Consider the following 21,588-nt stretch of genomic DNA (forward strand, 5'->3'; position numbering starts at 1 on the left):
AAACCTACAGAAGGAGTTCTTTTGCCCCTCCACATCCCAGCAGGGGCTCCATTCTTCTTCATAGTGAAGAAAGACTGCTCCCTTCAACTTTGTGTGGACTACCAAGATCTGAATAAGATTATCATCTGAAACTGGTACCAAAACCTTACCACTTATTATTGAGCTGTTGGAAAGATTCCACTCTGCCAAAGTCCTCACAAAGTTGGACTGCCACCAAGTTTATCCTTGGTGACGATCCAGGAAGGAGAAAAGTGAGAGATCGCCTTCTATATCAGGTATAGCCATTTCAAGTATCTGGTCATACCGTTTGGATTGTGCAATGCCCCAGTGACCTTCCAGCATTTCATAACAACATATTTAGGTACATGCTGGATCAGTTTGCTATTATTTATCTGGATGACATTCTCGTTTTCTGCAAAAGTCAGGCCCTCCACAATCATGACGTGTGCACTGTCTTGGATAGATTCTGCCAAAACCACCATTTATGTGAAGTTCGAGAAATGCAAGTTCTATAAGAACACAGTGGAATATATCATCTTTCCCAAGGGACTCACTGTGGGCCTGCCTAAGGTGGCAGCAATATCTGACTGGGCCACAAAACCTGGTTGCAATACCTGACAAAGACTTTGTGGGATGCAGTGATTCCTGGGGTTCACCAGTTTCCATAGGCAATTTATTAAAGGGTTCTCTAGCCTGCTAGCACCCAAAACAATGTTCTTGCAAAAGGGGGCCCAGTTCACTCGGTTCATTGAGGCTGAATCAGCCTTTGATCAAAGTAAGAGAGCATTTACCTTAGCATCTGTCCACAGCAGAAAAAAAACTGATATTTGGAACAAGGAGATACTGGATATAAAGGTGGCTTTCAGGAAGTGGCACCATCTCCTAGAAGGAGCCCAATTTCCTCATCCAAGTTCTGACAGATGACAAGATCCTGGAGTACCTATGAACTGTTAGATGCCTTAATCAAAGGTCCCTCTTCTTCACTTGATTTGACTTTGTTGTGACCTGTTGCCCAGGGGTTAGAAACTATCCCTATCCCTCAAGAAGGAATATCTTGAGCTCAGTGAAGAACACTCTGCCACAGTATTCAATGTATTCACCCTTTATCAACAGCATGATCGACAGCAGTCTGATGTGCTCCATCTGCTCTCCAATGACCCCTTCTCAACCAAGATCCACCAGATCCTGAATGATGCATGTATCCAGCCCACCAGGACAATTGGTTTCCCCTGATGTGCTATGCTGAATTTGCATATAATACTTCAATCCACGCCTCAAACCAATGCATATGATGAATCTTCTATTATTCAGCAACTTGGTGATGAATTGATGGTTGATTGGCTTGGGAAAGCTAATGATAACTTTAGAAGGAGACCTTTTCACCACACAGTATCATATGCAGAAGAAAGATCAATGAATGCTGCTGCTGTTTTTAATTGTTACTGGTAGCCAGATTCTATGTACTTGGCTAAGGCCGACACCTGGTCACAGCAATTGCGACAGTTCTAAATCTGACCTGCTCTTAGGGACCAGTTGCTCCAGGATCGGCTGTAACCTTTGAAGTAGGAACTGTTACAACAATTTATAACAACTGCTAAGGAGGAAGATGAGCAGGTAGCTTTCTGGGTCAGTGGCTCTTTTCCAGACTTCAAAATGGCTATGATCTTGGCTACGTTCCACTCTTTTGGTATTATGCCAGAAAAGTGGATGTAGCTGAAGAAATCTGCCAGCTACCTTCTTGCCTTCGGACCAAAATTCTTCAGTAATTCTGGATATATTCAATCCATTCCTGCTGCTTTCCTGGACTTATGTTGGAGAGACCCTTGTCCACTTCATCTACTGATCGGGGTCAGAAAGGGATGAAGACAACTGGTACTGATTCAGTGCATGATAAAGTCATCTGTGGACTTTCCGCCTGATGTTTTTATCCTTTGGCACATGGGAGGTGGCAATTAACTGTGCAGAGATGGCACCTGCACTTACTTAATGTGGTTTGTAAGCTACTGGAGCTGCACTGTTTAAAAGACTGAGGATCTTTCAGGTTTTGCAGCTTAACCTTGTGAAGTCAAGCACCATCATGGTTTCACACAACCTTTTTCTTCTTGCTAAGTTCAAAGACTCAAGCAATGCCGTTGCAATTTCAGGGCTTTTGTCAGCTTGATATTGCCGGAAGAGTGCCTCGCTCCCTTCTGTCCAGCAGGAGTGAATGCTTTTCTAGAGACCCTTGCAATGCTCGATTTGACAGCTGATATTAGTAGGCCTACAAAGCAGTGGATATATATGGTTGGATCTGGTTTATTGAACCCTCTATTATTGCTGCATAGCAGGACCAATCAACAGGTTGTAGATTTCAACATGGTTTTGGGAGGGATCAAATGAATGGAACTTGTAGGCCTATAAACCACTATTGGTGGTTTTGGTTGTGGGGAAAGTCACTGAGAACTGACCTTGTGAATAGTATCAGGTGGCTGCTGATGTTGTGTGACACAAAACAAAGGTCAGAAGTGTGGCACTTCCTCCATCGGGCTGATCTGAATGTGCCACCATCTTTGGCATCATAGAGGAGGTGCTGGTCTTTGATGAAAGCTCAGGAAGTCAGCTGTTCTCCAGCATGGTCATTCTTCTTAGAGCTCCACAGAGTATGGTGGCTATTGAAATCGCTGACATGGATGGTAGGATAGCTTGGTGTTGGTAACACTAGACGTGGCCATTCCATTGACGGTGTCTTGTACACATTTACAACTGTCAAATTGCTGATCTTGATGGCAATTGAATAGGGGTTCGTGATAGGCATTCCATCCATAAGGTCACGTTTTACATATGGTGTGAGTCCATATTTGGGGTGATGGCTTGCAGATATAAGGAAATATATGTTGATCTTCGATTGGTGTCCTTTACTGTTCAGGTGTGTTTCTTGTAGTGCAAAGACATTGATGTTTTGAGTGTGCAGGATCATTGCGATGTAATTACACTTTGCATTGGATAAGCCCTCGATGCTGAGCTGCATAATACTCAGCGATGGGTCAATAGGAAGGTTTGGTTCTGATACGGGCCATTATTGCCATTGCTTTCTGATTGGGAGTCCTTTAAGGATGTTTAGTCACCGATTTGATGACATTCATTGTGTTAAAATTTAGCATGTAACGGGGGAGACTGCATGAAAGTTGTCATTTCCTCCTAGATAATTAGCTACTCTCATGTGGATCAGGATTGGTTTGTTCTCTTTATCAGAGTCTGTTACAGGTAAGCTGAGTGCCTGACCATCTGAGAGGGCCAGCTACCCTGTGAAATATGGATAATGATCTTTGACATGATTCAGTAAGACACTTTAGCAATCATAAGCCATTGGTTTGCATTAATCAGAGAGTGCCCAGTAAGAAGTAATAATTGTTTCCCCAACAATCCAAATGTTTAATTTTTTTCAGCTCTCTATGTACAGTAAATTCTGGAATTAGTTACTAGAGTATCCAAACTTGAAGGCAAGAAAAATATGAGAATTCTTGTTTAGAAATCTGACGAAAGTCTGTGTTTTAACCTTTTATGGAACCAAGTAGGATGAGAATAAATATTTGTGGCTAATCCCAAAGAACATTATTTTGATTCAAAGGGCTTCTTAAGGTACATATTTGTTTACAACAGGAAGTATACCTAACAGCTAATGACCTGTGTCTTGCACCATTAATATTAGAATGTCCAGCGCTGCTGGTATGCTGCTGAAAAGCTCTTGGAAGCTTCAGTGCCTTAGAAAGAAACAGATGACTAGGCAAAATATCCTTCTCCAGAAATGTAGCTCATTCTCTCATTTTCCGAGTTAGACTAAGCCCAGAAGTGACCCCCGCCAAGAGAAACAGAGGTTAAACTAATTGCTCATTGAAATCCCTTATTGTTATTTTGCACATACACAAAATGGGGAAGGCATAGTTTGGAGCCAGCGAGATGGATGATAAAGTTGATCCCAGTTTGCACTAGGAAAAAACAAATAATGCCAAATTGTCCAAGGCCACAGATTTGACCATTTGAATAATCCTAATTGATTAAGAAACTTTTCTTATGTCCTCCAAAAACTGTCCGGAAACATCTGACTCATTCTGCTGAATCCCAGTGCTGATTCACCAGTTTCTATTCCAAATCTCCAGCAGTGATCAAAACAGAGATTGAAACACTTCTCAGAGAAACCCGTTTTGCACAGGTTGACTTCAATTATTGTGCTGTTCCAAGATGGCACTGACTCCTTTAGCATCAATAACTGGTACAAAGGATTGACATTAGTAAACATGATTAGTGAAGTTGATGTTTGGCCAACTACAAGCTCATCTAATTGAAACTAACATTCTACACCTGGCACAATCTGGATTCAGGTCAGGATTTACTGTTTAAAGCATTTTATCTGACTGGAATATGAGGAGAAAATAAAATGTTTTAAAAAATATTGCCACATTTGGGAAAGTCCGGGGTGCATAAGCAATAAACATCACACTAATATTACAATCTGCTCCAGGTATCTGGGATCCCCTATTGTTATACGATTGACAGAATTGCAATAATTGGCACTGACTTTTGCTCCAAGAGCCTCAGTGCCATTTCAACTATGGATTTGGGGCCTAAAATCTACTTCTAACATACCTTTTATTATTTCTGCTAAATAGCCTAGTTACTGTAATAATGTTATAACAAAAAATTAAACCAGATAAAAGATATAATGTGATGCTGGTTAAATAGATCCAATAGAGCTTTTGTTAACTTTGGTTTAGTTTTATTTAGATACTTATTTTCTGATACAAATGTACAAGGCAGTGACAAATTGAACATGTGTTGAGCCTTTTTAAAAATAAACTTTCATCTGCTTGTTGAACATAAACAGGTGATCTGGTCTTTCATTGCTTTTGGAATATAGTGCATTTGTGATCACAATCAAACTTGTAACTAGTACACAATAAAATACATGATCTATGGTTTTGCTTATACCCCTCTATCAATAATCTTAAATCTTAAATCTTAAATATTAAAACTATTATAAGACCTATATTTTTTGTATAATTTAACGTGATACACCTTGTACTTTTAATATTATCCAGAAGTACAGCAAATGATAATTTTTCTGCAAGATATAGGAATCTTACTTTTCATATAATTTATTGTAAGAGGTTTAAAATAAAAATGACTTGGGATTTCAATCCATTTGATTAAATATAAGATGTATTTTTACTTTAAAAGAAATCTGGGGGCAATGGTTGTTTATAAATAAACAATATTTTATACATTTCAACTATAAATGAATTTAAAATAATGGATACGTTTTGTTCCATTGTTAAGAAGAATTACTACTACATACTGCCAAGTGGTAAATTGATATAACAAAGTACATAGAAATCATACTTACTAGTCTAGCTATGTCTGAGACTGCTGCAGATGTCGCTTTTATCCTCTATGTAAATGTTCATTGCTCTTCTCCAAACAGTGGCTGATTAAACTGCATTTCTGTCTTTGAGGTGTCTTCTTGCCTTTCCAACTACATTAAGATAGTTGCTATGAAAGTAGGGAATATAATTATTTATTCAAATAGGTTGCTGCAAATGTGGAGGTGCTAACCACCAGTGCTCTTCAGAGGGCGTGGTTGTAGTCAGAAACTTATCATATTATGTTCTTTAAATATTGATGGAGTAAAGGAAGGCCCATACTAAAACGTTTGGAACTTCTCTGTTTCTTGTACAGATTCAGATTGTGTAGAGTCAAATAAGGTGGAGATTTGAAGTAAATTTATATCTTACCTTCAATTTGGACCAGTACTTGGCTAAAAAAAGATAGCTATGTAAAAAAAGAATAAAATATGTTTTGAAAAATAAACTAAATTCAAAGTTCATACTGAAATATCATCTTTAATATATCTTATATAGTTATTGTGACATTTACTTTTTGGAATATTTATTTTTTTGGAACATCAACAATACCTACTGTAGGCACTAGATGGTGTTTCATCCTTTACTGTGAATTAATGTACGTGTGTATTTCAAAAGATACCGGCAACCTTTTAGGATGCAAGTTTTTTACAAACTTCAGAAAATAAAAATGATTAGAGGTGTTAGAGAGCAGAATTTTGCCTTTTCCCCCGTTTAAGATGGACACTGTACTAATTTTTAAAATAATTCACACCCACAATCTTCCATGGCACATATTGTTTTGTTGTATATTTTCCCCTTACGTTGTTGTTAATCAATAGATAGAGTAGTTAAAACGCAACAGCAGTTTGCAGATTGTCTTTAGACTGTGATTTCATTAGGGCAGGAATCAGTCCTTCTCAGTTTTAAAACAAAATCTAACATTAGCATGTTGTGTGTGCTACTGAAAATAAATACTTTTAATAATAGAAATGCTACTAGAGATTGAGGAATAAGATGTAGAAATCAACTTTGTCTTCTAATAAATCAGAGTCTGAATATCTTTGTGTACATTACAAGTATGTTTACATATGTGACAGTGGCATTTTGTTAGTTCTTTAATGTTACTTTAAAAGAAAACTGTAATGGCTTACCTCAGCAATCTGAACATCTAAATGTAAGAAGCAGTTTTCTACTTGAATAAATTATGGAATGTATTTGAAAATAAGTGATAGTTGCAGCTGGTATTTCTGATATTAGCAAACACTGGTAAAATGATGAAAAACATCTGAAAAGCAAAGGACTATATATTATTGGCAAGCTGAATTTAAAAGTTTAATCTACTATGGAACACTTTAATTTATCTTTTTGTTTTTAATTTCCTTTATTTTCATGTTTTGTAGAGTTGTCTTTTAAACATTTATAGTATAATTTCCTTCAGATCTGGTCCATTTGCTGTGGAAGTGTATAAAAAACATTGTGAAATATCTTTGGAGCCAATTTGATTTTGCTGACAGTCAATTGGATATGATATGATTGCTTCCCTGAAGTGTGATCAGAAACAAAGGAGCTGATCCAATCTCAGTGGCAGTCTATGAAAAACAGATTCCAAACTTTAGAGATGGAAATGAAATGACAAAACATGATACACAGATTCCTACCACTAAGATTGGAGTAGTGCCTTCAAAGAAAGGGACAAACAGATGTTGATCAAACTTTTATCATAAAATTTTCTGTTTCCTCAGTTGTCTAGTGGCAGTGGCAACCGTGCTTCGTGTGCTGAGCTAGGTTTTCAGCTACACAGCCCAGCAGAGGCTGTGATTACTGCAGAGGCAGCTCATTAAATCACAGAGGGATATAAGGGAAGAAATTTGGTATATTTCTCTCTGACAGCGGACTCTAGCTAACCAAGGAGCACAGCTGATGACTCTTGGAGGGGGAAACCTCCAACCATCTTCTATGGGAAGGACTGATCACCTATATCACATTGCTTGGAGGCAAAAGTGAAAATGCTGATCATCCTGAAGTGCCACTCTTCTAGAGAAAAATGTAACTGGGGACTAAGAAGTTATATGCTGAGTTGTTCAGCTTGTGCTGCTTGGTTTCAATGACATTTTAAATCTCTAACAATACCAGGAAAATACTGGAAAAAAGGTTTTTAGAGATCTGATACTGCCGTGGGTTACTCATTCAAAATTGCCATTGACTTCTATGACTGAGTAATAACTGAAGGATTGGGCCTTTATGTATGTGAAAATTTTAGAGCTTTATTCAGCAGAAACTTTGCTTGTGCAGAAGGCATTACAGGTATTGCTAGATGGAAAATGTTTTTTCCACCCCAGAAAAATTTTAAAATTTATTTTTTTTCCATTTCACAGTGGAACAAAATGGAGACCTTTCTAAGTTTTTCATGAAAAAACAGAAAGAGAAAAAGAAAGGTCCCGTAATAACCAAATGGTTAGTGTACTCAACTGGGATGTTTAAGATCTAGGGTCAAGTTCCTGCTCTTCCTCCTTCTGTAAATAATTTAGATATTCTAGGAGGGTCTCTCTCTCTCTCATTCTCATTTTGAGTAGAAATTCTATCTTGGATTTGAGAAACCTTCTGGACAAAATTTAATCAAAACTGACATGTTCCCAGAAAAAGTTTTGGTTTTGGTAAATTTTCTGATTTTTTTTTTTTTAAACATTGAAAAATTCCGAACCACCTCTGATTACAGGCTTCACTGGTCATCAATTACAAAACCTAATGCTGTTTCAGAAGACAAATATGTCTCCCTGCTTTGGTTCTAAAATTTCATCTTGGAGCTTTGGTCTATACTCTGACTTATCTGTGGAATACATAGCAAACCTGTCTTCAGAATATTTATATATAGAAGATAGTCAAGTCTGACACACCAGGTGGTTCACTGATATTCTTTTTGGGGAGATCATGCCTATCTCAGACAGATAACTGAGAGGGTCTGTCTCTTTTTGACACTTTGATAATGCTTTATTGTCACACCAATAAAATCTCACTGAATTGAATAGTAATGAGCTCTCAAAGCTTGAATAATAATGATGGAGATATTGTCACAGTGAAAATGAAAAGGACACCCCCTCAGAACATTAGAGAAACAGGCATCATCCTAGCAGTTTACAAATGAGGAAGAAGCCACTCAGTCTAGAGTTAGCAGGACCTCTCTCTTCTATGTCACCTTCCAAATGAGGCTTCCACAGAAATGTTTTTGGTCAGAATTGATTAGGCAGCTTGGCCCAAGTTTTTAACTGGATAACACATTGGAGAGTAAAAGTACCTTGCAGTTTGTAGCTTCTTCGTACTGGATATTTTCTCATGGTTTGAGCCAGTTGTGTTAAGAGATACGTACTACATTTTCAGTGTGATGTCTTTCTCTGTACTGAACTCTCTACTTGAGTAAGACACAGCGTGTTATACCTCCAGGATCGGATAATCTAGTTAGTTACATTTACTAAAAAAACTGATCAGGAGCATTAAGCAAGTTCTGGTTGAGTGTTTTATTGTGTAAAATAAAAATGAATGGTTGATCAAACTATGATTTGCAGGGCTGATCATCCATACCCATGGCTGAGTGTGGTTATCTTGAAAAATGTGTGCAAATGATATATAAAAATGTCAGCACATAGACCACAAAATAGTAGAAGGAAGTGTACAAAAAGAGAGAAGAATTAGATTAGAGAAGCTGAGCCATGAAAAGAGGAAGGAATTAAAATAGATTAGTGAATGAGTACTATATAAATTGTTTTAAAACAAACAAATCAAAACAGACGGATTGTTTTATTAAAATGAGTTTGTAAAATATGACTGTTGCTTTTACTCTTTGGACCTTTTCTGGCATATAGACTTATATATTTGGCTTGTACCATGGTAAGGTTAGCTACATAATTAAGTTCCAAGTTTCCTAGTGCTGGAAATGTCCTGCACTAGTGGAATAAATTACAATCTCAAGACCCTTTAGGCGAGCACATTTTAATAATAAAAATAACTAAGCACAAAATATGTAATAGTTATATAATTGGTAAGTTTCAAAACATTTTTGAATAATCAGTTATTGACATATAACTAGAGTTAATATCTCCACTTTGTTAAAAATCAACACCCTCCCATAAATATTGAATTTTTACCTTTGTATTTGTTAAATCAGTTTAATTTACAGTAGTTTAAAAATCAAGTCACATGCCCTGTTGAGCCCTACAATTAAATATAAAGGTTCACATAGCAAAGTGTAAGTTAGAATTATGTTTATTTACACCAGCTGAAGATCTGATCAAAATTTATCTGGATCAGCTGAAGATCTGATCCAAAGTTCCTAACCCTGACTTTTCTTTAATTTAATCCATTCTCTTATATTTTTACCCCTCCCCCCTTTTTGCTTCTATCATGTTATACTTTTAATAATAACCTTTTCTCTTCTGTTTCCACAACTTGCAAATCCATCTACCATCTTTCCCATTACAGTACAAGGAAAAGCAAGAATGAAAGCAAAAATTCTTTCTTGCATTATATTTTACTAAAAAAACTTTTCTTTCCACATTTGTCTAGGCATATTTTGTTATGCTTATTAATAACCTTTCTGTAACTTTATTTTAAAGAAGTGAAGTTATACTCCTGTTTCTGCTTCCAGAACTAGCAGTCAAATGACATATGCTTGACTAAAACTTTTTTAGTTTTGCATTCTTTGACAAAATTAATGTGTTTTTCATTTAAATCTATGTACAGGTAATGTGGGTATGTAACTTGTGCCGAAAACAACAAGAAATCCTCACAAAATCAGGAGCCTGGTTCTACAACAGTGGATCAAATACACCACAGCACCCTGATCAAGAACGTATTAGAGGGCTGCGGAACGAGGAAGCACCTCAGGAGAAAAAAGCGAAGCTGCAGGAGCAGTCCCAGTACCAAGGACCCTCAGGTGAAATATCTACACCAGCTTTGGACAAAAATAGATCTCAAGGGCTCACAAGACAAAACTCAATTAAAAATGGTTCAGGAGTGAAGCACCAGGTTGCAAGTGACACAACTTCAGACAGGTAAGGAACTGTTTCTTCTTTACATTGATAAGAGAGTTTGTTGAAGTTGATCTTATTCTACAAATCCTATATGAGACTCTTGCATCTACTAATTACATATATTTTTAGGTTATTTTTTTAACAGTTCTAATTGGTAAGCAGCTGAGGAGCCTTTCATTGTGTTCAGAAAGGTGCAGAGAGCATGCTTTCTTCTTCATCCCCTCCTTCTCAAAAAAGGTATTAGCCAAAAAATGATAATGTCATGACACACCTGAAAATGTGATTCTGAAAGTGTGTATTGTGCTTAACTCATTTCCCCCATACGCTCTTTGTATACTTGTTATAAAACATGTAGACCCCAATTTTGTGTGATCACTAACTTTCTGGCATAGGTATTGTGATTACTACCAATACTTAAAAAATAAGGCATGAGAAGGTGTGGTGGTGTTGAAGTTGGAAGTCATTCAGATTTTCAGTGTTACTTTGCATAATGCTTACTGTATTTTGAATGGAATATTATAATATCTTTGAGTGATGACATCAGCACTGATCTTCCTCAGAGTTTCCAACCTCAGGTTTAAACTTCATTTCTCTTTATTAATATAAAAAAAATTCTTAACCCATTTTTCTTACTGTCACCTATCACTGGCTGAAATTACAACTGTTTTTTAAATTAATATAATTGCAACTATTCTTCCACCCGCCTCACCAAATCTAATTCCTATTTTCTGCCCTGGTTGAAAAAAAGTTGAATGTAATTAATCAGACCTTTTTGCTTCACCTATTCTGCCTACTGCCCTTTGCTCTGATTTCAGTTGACAAGTTCAGTGCTGAGTGGCTTCAAGTGCTCCTTAATTATATTCACTGTCTCTGAGCTACACAATACTGAAGCTGGCAGTTGAACTCATTGCTAAAGAGCAGCAGGCACAATGGGAGAAAAAAAACGTATTCTATTTCTAATTTTTTCCATAATTATGCCTAGAAAATGGAATCATGCATCCCTATAGTATTATAATGATAATAAGACAGGTGCCCCATCTCCTCAGCAGTATTTCAATTCCTGTATAAGGGCTATATCTATATCTCTATATCTATATATTTAGATTTTTAAAATGCTGTTGTCTAAAATGCTAAATACAGGCATAATAATATAAATATACACAGTACAGAATAAAACAGACAAACAGGGAAAAATACTCTGTCCTTGAATTCCATCCATTCCTATTAAGACCATCAATTCCAACTTGTGGATAAATTGTATAGTCAATTGCTTGACTACACTTGGTTCATTATGAAATATATTCAAGAGACCAAATAACCAATATCAGTCATGTTTATTGCTGAAAGCCATTAATAATATAGTGGAGAAAAAACATTCAATACTATACTAGTCTTAGGGAATCCTTCTCACACAGTATTGTTACATTCACCTTATACGGAAGATGAGCTCCCAAAGTTACCCATTTCATTTAGAAGTGTTTATAGGATAATTTTACAAGTTACAAAACTCTTTATATGTCCCTAAAATCCAATCCTCAATTCCTCCTAATCCCTTAACTTTTCTGTATCTTTTCTTATCTTTGTTTTGGATACTAGCATTTCAGATCCTGGTCCGTGAAGGTACTTCCCCGGCTTATACCAAGATATAGAACAAATATATCTTGATTTTTGACAAGTTTCCTATCTCTTATGCCAAATATTGAGTTGTACTATTGCAAGGTATTGTGGGATGTAGCTTAGCATAAATGAACAGAATTCTGAGAACTGTGGAGTTCCCCAGGGGTCGGTACTGGGGCCGGTTTTGTTCAACATATTAATGATCTGGAGGATTGAGTGGATTGCACCCTCAGCAAGTTTGCAGATGACACTAAGGTGAGGGAGTGGTAGATATGCTGGAGGGTAGGGATAGGATACAGAGTGACCTAGACAAATTGGAGAACTAGGCCAAAAGAAATCTGGTGAGATTCAGCAAGGACAAGTGCAGATTCCTGCACTTAGAATGAAAGAATTCCATGCATTGCTACAGTCTAAGGACCGACTGGCTAGGCAACAGCTCTGTAGAATTGGACCTAGGGTTACAGTGGACAAGAAACTGGATATGAGACAATGAGACAATCCCTGGTTGGGATGATATAGTCCTGCTTTGAGCAACTAGATGTGTCCCTTCCAACTCTAATATTCTATGATTCTAATGTGCCTTTATTGCCAAGAAGGCTAACGGAATATTGGGCTGCATTAGTAGGAACATTGCCAGCACATCCAGGGAAGTGATTATTCCCCTCTATTCGGCGCTGGTAAGGCCACATTTGGAGTATTGTGTCCAGTTTTGGGCCCCCCACACAGGGAGGATGTGGACAAATTGGAAAGAGTCCAGTGGAGAGCAACAAAAATGATTAGGGAGCTGGACTAAATGACCTCCTGAGGTCCCTTCCATCCCTAATCTTCTATGATTCTATGAAAAACATAGGCCCATTCAGGTCTTAGTACTGGCAGGCATTTGTATAATGTGGTATATACTAACCCAAAATATTTGTGTTGGGTAATAAACTAGACTATATTAATCCAGGCTGCTCCTTAGATGCAGCCTCTTCTTTCTTTTCTTTTCTTTTTTTTTTTTTTTGGATACTTACTCATCCTATTGTCTCTTAATTAACATCCATACAAACTTGTGTAACAAACACACCTAAAATTGTTTCTATGGTAAGTGCTGCATATCCTTGAGGTTTAGAGGGTCCTTTAAGTACTGAGAAAATCTCCCTTAATTGTCATACACATCTTAATATTCATTGAGACAATCTTCCTCTCATTGAAGGAGAGCTTGAATAGGACACCTCCTGATTCATGAACCTCTCTTTCCTGAGCTGGTCATAGCGTCTGTTAAGAAGGACGCCAGACTGTCCTTCTGTCAGGCTCTGTGAGGGGTGCTGGGTTAAAATCCGGGGACTGAACTATGTCTCAAACACGGATCATTATGTGACAGTGTGTTGCATTACCACTATGGTAGTCCTAATGGTAACAATATTTTTAAAAGGAATTATAATTTTATTTAAAACAAAATTTTAAAAGTGAAGGCTTGCATTTTATTAATTTATCCTTCCATTAAAATATTACACTGCATTTTAGTAATAATAAAATATTTTCTTTTTTAAATTATAAGGTATTTTGGGATAGGTTCTTAAGCTAATGGAGCAATACCTATTAGCCTATAAGTATTTTTTTTTTATTGCTGATCATGCCCTAAGAAGCTTTTCCATCTTCTAATCCCTCCAGTTTTGGATAAGCTACCATATCCAAAGTATCTTAAAGAGTGCGGGGCTTGATTTTATATCTTCTATTAAAAATATAAATTGGAATATTTAATAATACAGATGTATCTTTTTAATAGCAACTGAAGGATCAAAATGGCCAGCCACTTAGGTAAGCATATTGGATGTGATATCACCTTGATAGAATTTTGTTACAAGAGAGCTCAACAAAGGGAATAAGTTTTTCCTTATTAGTATGACAGGCCATTTTTGTTCCTTTTACTTTTCTGGATAAGATAAACCCAAGAGAGAAAGAAGACAAATCAAAATGACCCCTCTGACAGTGAAGTAGCAATAGTGGGGCAAAAGTTTAGAAAGGGAACTTATATCCAGAGCAGGGTAAGTATTCAGAAAGGGAACAAAAATATAAAAAATAACATGATACATGTTTCCAGGCTTTTTCAGTGTCCCCAAGTTTATTAGTGTGTTTACACCATGCTTAATTTTGGAAAATTAAAACAATAAGATGAGATAATTTATTCTGATGTTTGAGAAAGCTATACATTATCCCAAAGAATCTCCAAGGCTGTGGTGTATTGTTGCTTTCCTGTGCCCAGGAATATCTCTCCAGGACATAGTGTGCTGAAATATTTTCAAAATGCTGCATGAGAGTTTATAGGTTCTCTTTCAAAATTTACCCAACAAATACACATCCAAAAGGCTATACAAATAAGACCATCTGTATACTGGTTTTATTTTCTTAAAATGTATTTATTTACTTATGTTAGCATATATATATAATGTATAGCACTGATGTATTGCATGTAATTGTGCTATAGTTTTGAAGTCTCATCTATGGATTTGAGTTTGTGTGGGTTGTTTGGTTAATTATTTTTACTGTATGTATAGTAAGTAGCTTGTACAGGATGGCTGAGGATATAAAGTGTATTCTGGTTGTTTTTTTTCACAGCATATAACAAAGAATAAGTATGCTTACAGATGAATATAGTTTTCCAGTTAAATTTGAAAATTGGTGCCTTTAATTTGTTTTGAGTTTTTGCCTACTGATCACCCACAGCTTTCGTTGATCTTAGTTGCAGTAGTCATTGCATAGCACTTCGGCATATCAGGCTCCAGATGTTTCAGTTTGGGTACTGAGAAAATGAGGAATGCACAGTTAGTTGCCACCTGGAAAATTTTGGTGTAAATTACTTGCCCAGAATCACATATGAAATTTGTGAACTGAGCTCTTGTGGGTAGCACTCACCTACTTAATCATGAAATCATCCTTGTTGTCCTTGCCTTATTCTCTACCACATCCCTGTTTATCTCTTTCTCTGACCCTTCATCTCTTTGTCTGACTCATTTGATTGTAAGTTCTTTGGAGCAGGCATCATATCTTCTTGAATATCTGTGCATCGTCTAACATGTTTTGAGTGCTTCTGCAAAAGTAATAATCTTGATTAACACAATATTCAATATCTTATCAATATCTTGACTAATATTCTGTTCCTGCTACATTTACAGAACTCCTATTTGATATCAATGAGAGCACTGTGGATGTAGAAAGAGCAAGGTATTGGTATGAAGATCGTGTTTTATTGACTTAAGAGCAGAAGTTTGCCTTATAAATTGGAGATGGGTTTGAACTGCAAAATTTAGATCTGAAGTTCCCCAAGGCTGTTTGGAAAAGAGATTTTAGTTTGGGGCCATGTCTACTAAAAACGGAAGTCAAAATCTACTTAACAGAAAGTTGTACTTGTCATCACTAGATCAGTCTTCCATTACTGAATATATTTCCAGTATATATCTGGATGTTATAATATGCCTTAAAGTATTTTTATATTGCTGTTTGTGAAATAAATCTATGGAGAAGTCAGAGCCAGCAGGTTTATGACTGGACCCCGTGTGACATTGCTTTGAGTCAGTGACCCACCTGTATCTGACATTGAGATGCTAGACTGACATTATTTGTGTTATGTAGAGATTTTGTCCTATAGGCAGACAAGAAATATATAGCGTTGTTGAAAGATTTAACCAGTTTTTGAGCAAAATATAGGTATTGGTGGGGACACAGGGCCGGGGCCTCTGAAAACTGGTGAGCAATGTGAATCCAAGAAAAGTAATCTAAAACATTTAATAGAATGTAAACAGTAGATACAGAAGGTCCATTTTGAGATATGCTGTGCACAGATGGCTTATTCATGCTGCTGCGCATTGCAGTTCTTTGATTTGTACTATTCAGTTACATTTTCTTCCTGGATTACTCAAAAGGGCCCTTTTTATTTTACTTTTATTGACAGCACTCACTGTCATTGGTCCTCAAAACCAACTTAATAGCCACCTTCTAATACATCATGTTTCCATCCCAGCAACAACAGTGATCTTAATACTATCTGGATAGAAATACTATCTTTTCTGAAACCACCTGTAATATTCCTTCATTAATCATTTTGTAGGGGACATTCAATCTTCCCCATCCTCATCCAAACCCCAGACAATTAAAGGGACGGCAAGGTGGAGCCTTATGTTTATTCCAAAATTCAATCTGTCTGCGTGGCACCACACTCTGTTTGTCAGGAGTGCAGATGTGGAGTACATGAATAACAGATGTTATCATGTTTGAATACTGCCATGAGCATCCTTCATGATCCTAGCAGGATTACTGTTATGAAGAAATTAAAGTCATTGGTTACTTTTTTTGTACAAATCTGACTTCTGCAGCTTGAACTATAAGTTCTTTAGCGAAATCCCAAAACTTCCAGAGCCACTGCTGCAGATGCCACTTCCCCTTCTACTAATTACCTAGACTTCTAGCATCTGCCTATGTGATATCTCCCCTGACTTATGAAATAAGAAGTCATGCCTCACCCTACACCAGTACAGGAAATATGACCCTCAGTGATAATGTAACATGGACTCAGGTAGGCAGCAGGAATGGGTTATTCAATTCAGACAAATAAGGGTTGGCTACATTCTTGTTCATCCATTGTTCATCCCATACAAACCCCAAACTGTTTCAGAGATTTGAAAAAGTTTGGTTAATTTCTAAAAAAAATTTTTCCGTACATCTCTGTACTTCCTATATTTGGCTAAAATATTGTAGGGAAGGCTATTCTCAGAGTATATCCTACCAGGTCCAATGCAGGAAGTAGTGAGAATATTCCAAAAAGGCTTGTTTTCATGAGTTTTCAATGCTGAATTTAGCTGCTTTTGCTGCATCTATTTAAGTCTGCTATTTCAGGGAAAGAGAGAGGGGTGCTTATTCTCTGGATGAAGTAGGGAGTTGTCAGCATCATGGTGAATTGGTTTGGAGCAAGACTAGTAGATAGGGCTCTCTGTCCCTTTTTCAGGCTAACAGAAGGGAAATAAAATTAAATCAGTAAACCAAAACCAAAAAATATTCTTGAGCGATCAAGCAGCAGGATAACAGCAATATCTGTTTTCCAGGCCAACAGACATAGATAGTACAAACCCTGTACTCTCTCCCCTCCATATGCAGATGTATTCTCAGGATGCATTTTCTCTCCTCGTTTTTGTTTTTCCGCAATAAACATTGATTGCTCATAGTGGCTTCCTTTATAAGGAGCCAAAGGACAAATAATTCTCCAGTTCTGCGCAAGAACTGCAAACAAGGAAGTGGTAAAACTATTTTTTGAGGTATAGGGGGTTGTGACAGTTCAGTTTCTCTGCAAATGTTCCTCAAATAGGAAGGACGCCATGCAAGGAAAATCAGGAAGGATTTCATGTGCATTCTGCAGCACCCTAATTCATTCTACTTCCTCATAGAAGCCAGTGTTAGGGCATTTTTTGTTTTACAATGAATTAATTTTAGTAAGAGTGTTGCTTAGAAAGATACAACTTATTGCCAGCAGCAGGGGTTTAATTTTGACATCATATGATGGGAAATGTAATCAGATTACCTTTTCATCTTTTAGTTTTTTTCTGTGTTTGTACAGTGCCTAGCAAAATGGAGGGCTGATCCAGAACGAGGGCTCCTAGATGGTATGGTAATACACATTAATAATAATAATTTTCCCAACAGATCAGCTATCTGCAATATCAGTTTTCCTTTCTTGGCTCCCTATTGAATGTGCACACACCCATGTTGTTCTTGGGGGCTGGTTTATTAGGCACACACTAAATATAAGCACAAGCACTTCCTACCAAGGGATAACAGGAGGTTCACAAACAGTCTGTCCCTTAAGTCTTAATCTTCTGTCTGACCTTGGAGCAGGGTTTCACAGGCCCCTCTGTGCTTTGTAATTTGTCACCTTTCTGTTTGGCTCAGTCATTTTGGCTCTTTGTGCTCCAGCTCAGGGCTTCCTAGATCTCCTAGACCCTTCTGCCTGGTCTAGTATGGACAGCCTCCTACCTCTCCACTTTCTGCTCTTGCAGGGGCTGAGGTGTGCAGTCGGTCAGCTGAGATCTTTATGACTGCTCTCCGTTGCCTGTCTAGCTGGTCCAACGCTCCAGCAGAGAGCAGAGGAGCTCTGGGAGAGGGGATGTGGAGACAGATAAGAACTCCTGCTAGCTCTCCATCTATTGGCATTAGTCCAACATTTGTTTCCTTCCATACAAGGGGCCTGGGATTTTGACAGGATATATGTTTAAAACATCTAATATCGAATTGATAAACCTAGAGAATTTCTAGCCAAAATGGGGTATTTGGTCAGTATGTAAATGTGCTTCCTATATATTAATTGTTTTCCATAACACCAGCACAGGCAGCAGAGTGAAACTGATACTTGTCACTTTCATTCAGTGCTTCTGCAGGAGCAGCAGTAATGTGCGTGCAATGTAGGTACAGTCTTTTGGGATTGCAATAAGGGTTGTCAGGGAGGGAATAAAGAAAGAGAAAAGTGAGGAGGAGGAAAAAGGCCAGAAATAAGAAGGGATAGAAAGGGTGAAAGAAGAGGCTGAGAGACAGCAGGGAGCAGCATGAATTAAATTGATGTGAATGGCATTGTCCTTATCTGTTTTGTATTGTATCATTCTCAAGTGACTCTCCTCTAGCCACTAAACGATGAGCAATGGTAGACTCTAAGAGAACACCATTAACAGATGCTAAATAGATTCTCTGTCTCCTAAGAAGCTTTAGTCAGAAGCAGATGTAAGAATAAATCCATGAGTGATTTGAGTTTAAAGACAAATATAGATATTTCTTCTCCCAAATGGGATTTTTGGACTCTGATTCATAGTAGTCACAATGTGCTGTGTCAGACTGTTTCTGTGGCTAAAAGTCAGCTGACCTACCTTTCTTGTGTGCCCATAACTTTTAATATATTCAATATGCTCAGGAGTGACTTTTCTAGGACTTGGCAAACTAGTTCAGGAAAAATAACAACTGATTGAACTGTAAACTCATACAAACTTTAACTTTTAAAGAGGTTTTCTGTTTGTATTTTAAATGCTATATTGCTTATGCTTATATTCAGCACATGTCTATCCTGTGCACAAAAGCCAGGTCTGCGGGACTTCAACTTGTGGACTTGGTGTTTCCAAGCCTGTACTTGAGTGTCCACACTGCATTGTAAACCTGGGTTTATGATTGCTGGACCTAGGTCTCACAACTGTGCTAATGCATCCACACTGCATATGCAGAACTTCTGACTTGGGTCTGCAGCTTGACCTGCATCCACATTACAAAATGGCAGGGCTTGGACTCAGTCTCTGGCCCATCCCCCTACCAGGGTTCTAGGACCTAGATCCTGAGTGGTTACTGACCTGAGTCATACTGATTTGTGTGTGGATGGAAGCTGGGTTTGGGCTAAAACCTGACTCAGAATCTACACTTCATATGCTGTCTAAACATACCCTTTGAGTGTTGTGATAAGCACATTCTGTAATTTAAACAAAACAAAACAAAACAAAAACAAACCTCCACCCAAAATCCAAATTTTTTCTTTTTCCATTCCTGGATTTCATCAGGTATGTCAGATACTGCTGAATTAACTGCTGTTTTAAAATCTTGTTCTCTGGGATTTCCATAAAGTCAGATGGATACAATACATTGTGGCTCACCTTTGACCTAGGAATGATAAAAAGAATGCAAGATTTGAAGACTGCAGACTCCCATAGCCCAACAGTTACTATGCAAGCTGATGAACTTCCACAGTGGTCGGATTGGCAGAGAGAGAGCTGGTAAGAAGGAGAGGAAAGAGAGTGTGGAAGAAAATGATCCATGGGAGCAACAGAATAGAGAATGACAGTCAATAGGTTATGGTGAAAGAGAGAGTGTGTGCGTGGGGGGAAGGTTAAGAGTCAGAGAGCTAACTGTATTTTAAAGAGCTGATCAGGGTCCTGCATTGAGTCAGAGAACTTGGAGACGGGTGAAGGATCTGGCTGAACTGGGAGAGAAAAAAGGGAAAAATAAGATTAGTTATAGAGTAGGCTGGAAGAGAAAGCTCTAAAATAGTAATTAGCATCCTAAATTTGGAGCAATCTGAATCTTAATTTTCACATGTCAGTATTATAATATTTGCAAACTTTTTTGCCTGTTCTCTAAAAGGGTCTAATCAGTCACAAGTATTCATGAGTTCAATGTTTTTCCTTCGTTCACTGTTCAGATATTCTATTTTAGGCACATACTGTATATGTGAACAGATGTGAGCAAGTATAAGCAAACATGCTGCCAATTCTTCAGTGTTGGCACAGAGGAAGGACTTCCTGCAGATGAGATGGCATTTTCAGTATTATGCAGACAGCTCATGCAATGTCATTGTTTTCTGGCACCTGTGCCTTTAAGCAAGATCTCACTAATGGTTAAGCAGGCAAAGGTCCATCATAACAGATGGACATGAACACTGGGAGCCCAAAGTCCATGTATGTACAAGGAATATGGTCTTATCGGCAGAATCTTCACATGAGCATGTTGAAATGGTTGTTTATCCTTACAATTAGTTGACTATAAGAGGGATATGCCATTGCTTATTCAGTTTCGATCTGTATTGACCTAAACAAACAACCAAACAAAAACCCAGCCTAACTTATCCTAACTTATAAATAACTTCAGTGTAAGAAAAGTCAGTGGGACCAAAAGAGGAGTTCCAGTGTAGTATTGGCTCTAGTTTGTCACTCAGTGGGAATTATCTTTGAGTGGGCCAGAACAAATGTCTTCACCTAGGTGACTTCAGATTCAAAATTGCCAAGGTGCATAAATGTTTTCCATAGGTGTGAGGAATGTGTAACATCAAGCCTAAGTAAAGCTATTTATATGTAAAGCAATCCAGAGAGAGAGCATCTGCTGCAGAAAAGTCAGGAAGACTAGTTAAGGTTAAAAATATGGATGAACTGAAATGTACCTGTACAGGGTAATTAATTGTGTGAAAAGAAAAACTGCCAAAATCAAGCTGCCAAAATGTAAACTACAAGAATATACAAACTGCCAAATGCAAGCTGCTGAGTTTTTTACAGTGTGTTAATCAAGTTTTTGAAGTAATATTATTCTGAGGGGTGGCTTTCAAGGAGTAGCTTTCAAGCAGTCGAGTAAGGGAATATCAAAATTTCACCAGTATGTATATTGCAGTAAACCACTGTTCTATTATTTATTAAGCACTATCAGCGTGCTTAGTGCTATATAAACATTTGTATAACAAATACATACAGCATGACATTGCATCACTATTTGTTTTTATATCTTTGAATTTATATTAAGTAATTTGGAATGGCAGGCAATGTGATTCTCCAAATATTCCAGACAGTTTTTGTCATATAAGACTTAAGGAAATTCACTAAATATTATTTCAATTTATTGTCCCTTAAACCATGAAATCTTAACAAGAGTTGATTGGTTACATTTCTTTTTTAGAAATAGGAAAACTGTTTATCTACTAAATTATTCATATTTTCACCTAAACATTTGGGCCAAAATACTGAATTGTGGCCTCTGATTTTGGGTACCTGACATGAAAGATCTTTGGCCTGAATTTCCAACATACT

General features: G+C 37.4%; 1 protein-coding gene across 1 annotated transcript in view; it reads left to right on the forward strand.

Annotated features, from left to right (window-relative positions):
- RIMS2 (regulating synaptic membrane exocytosis 2) overlaps positions 1–21,588 on the forward strand; it is a 738,692-nt gene that overhangs the window by 227,585 nt on the left and 489,519 nt on the right. The window contains exon 6 of the mRNA XM_067537355.1: positions 10,113–10,423. Coding sequence (XP_067393456.1) covers positions 10,113–10,423 — 311 coding nt within the window. The remainder of the gene's footprint in view (positions 1–10,112; positions 10,424–21,588) is intronic.

This window comes from Emydura macquarii, unplaced genomic scaffold, assembly GCF_026122565.2.
Source record: "Emydura macquarii macquarii isolate MOO-44397 ecotype Brisbane River unplaced genomic scaffold, CSIRO-AGI_Emac_v2 contig_383, whole genome shotgun sequence".
NCBI classification, from domain to species: Eukaryota; Metazoa; Chordata; order Testudines; family Chelidae; genus Emydura; species Emydura macquarii.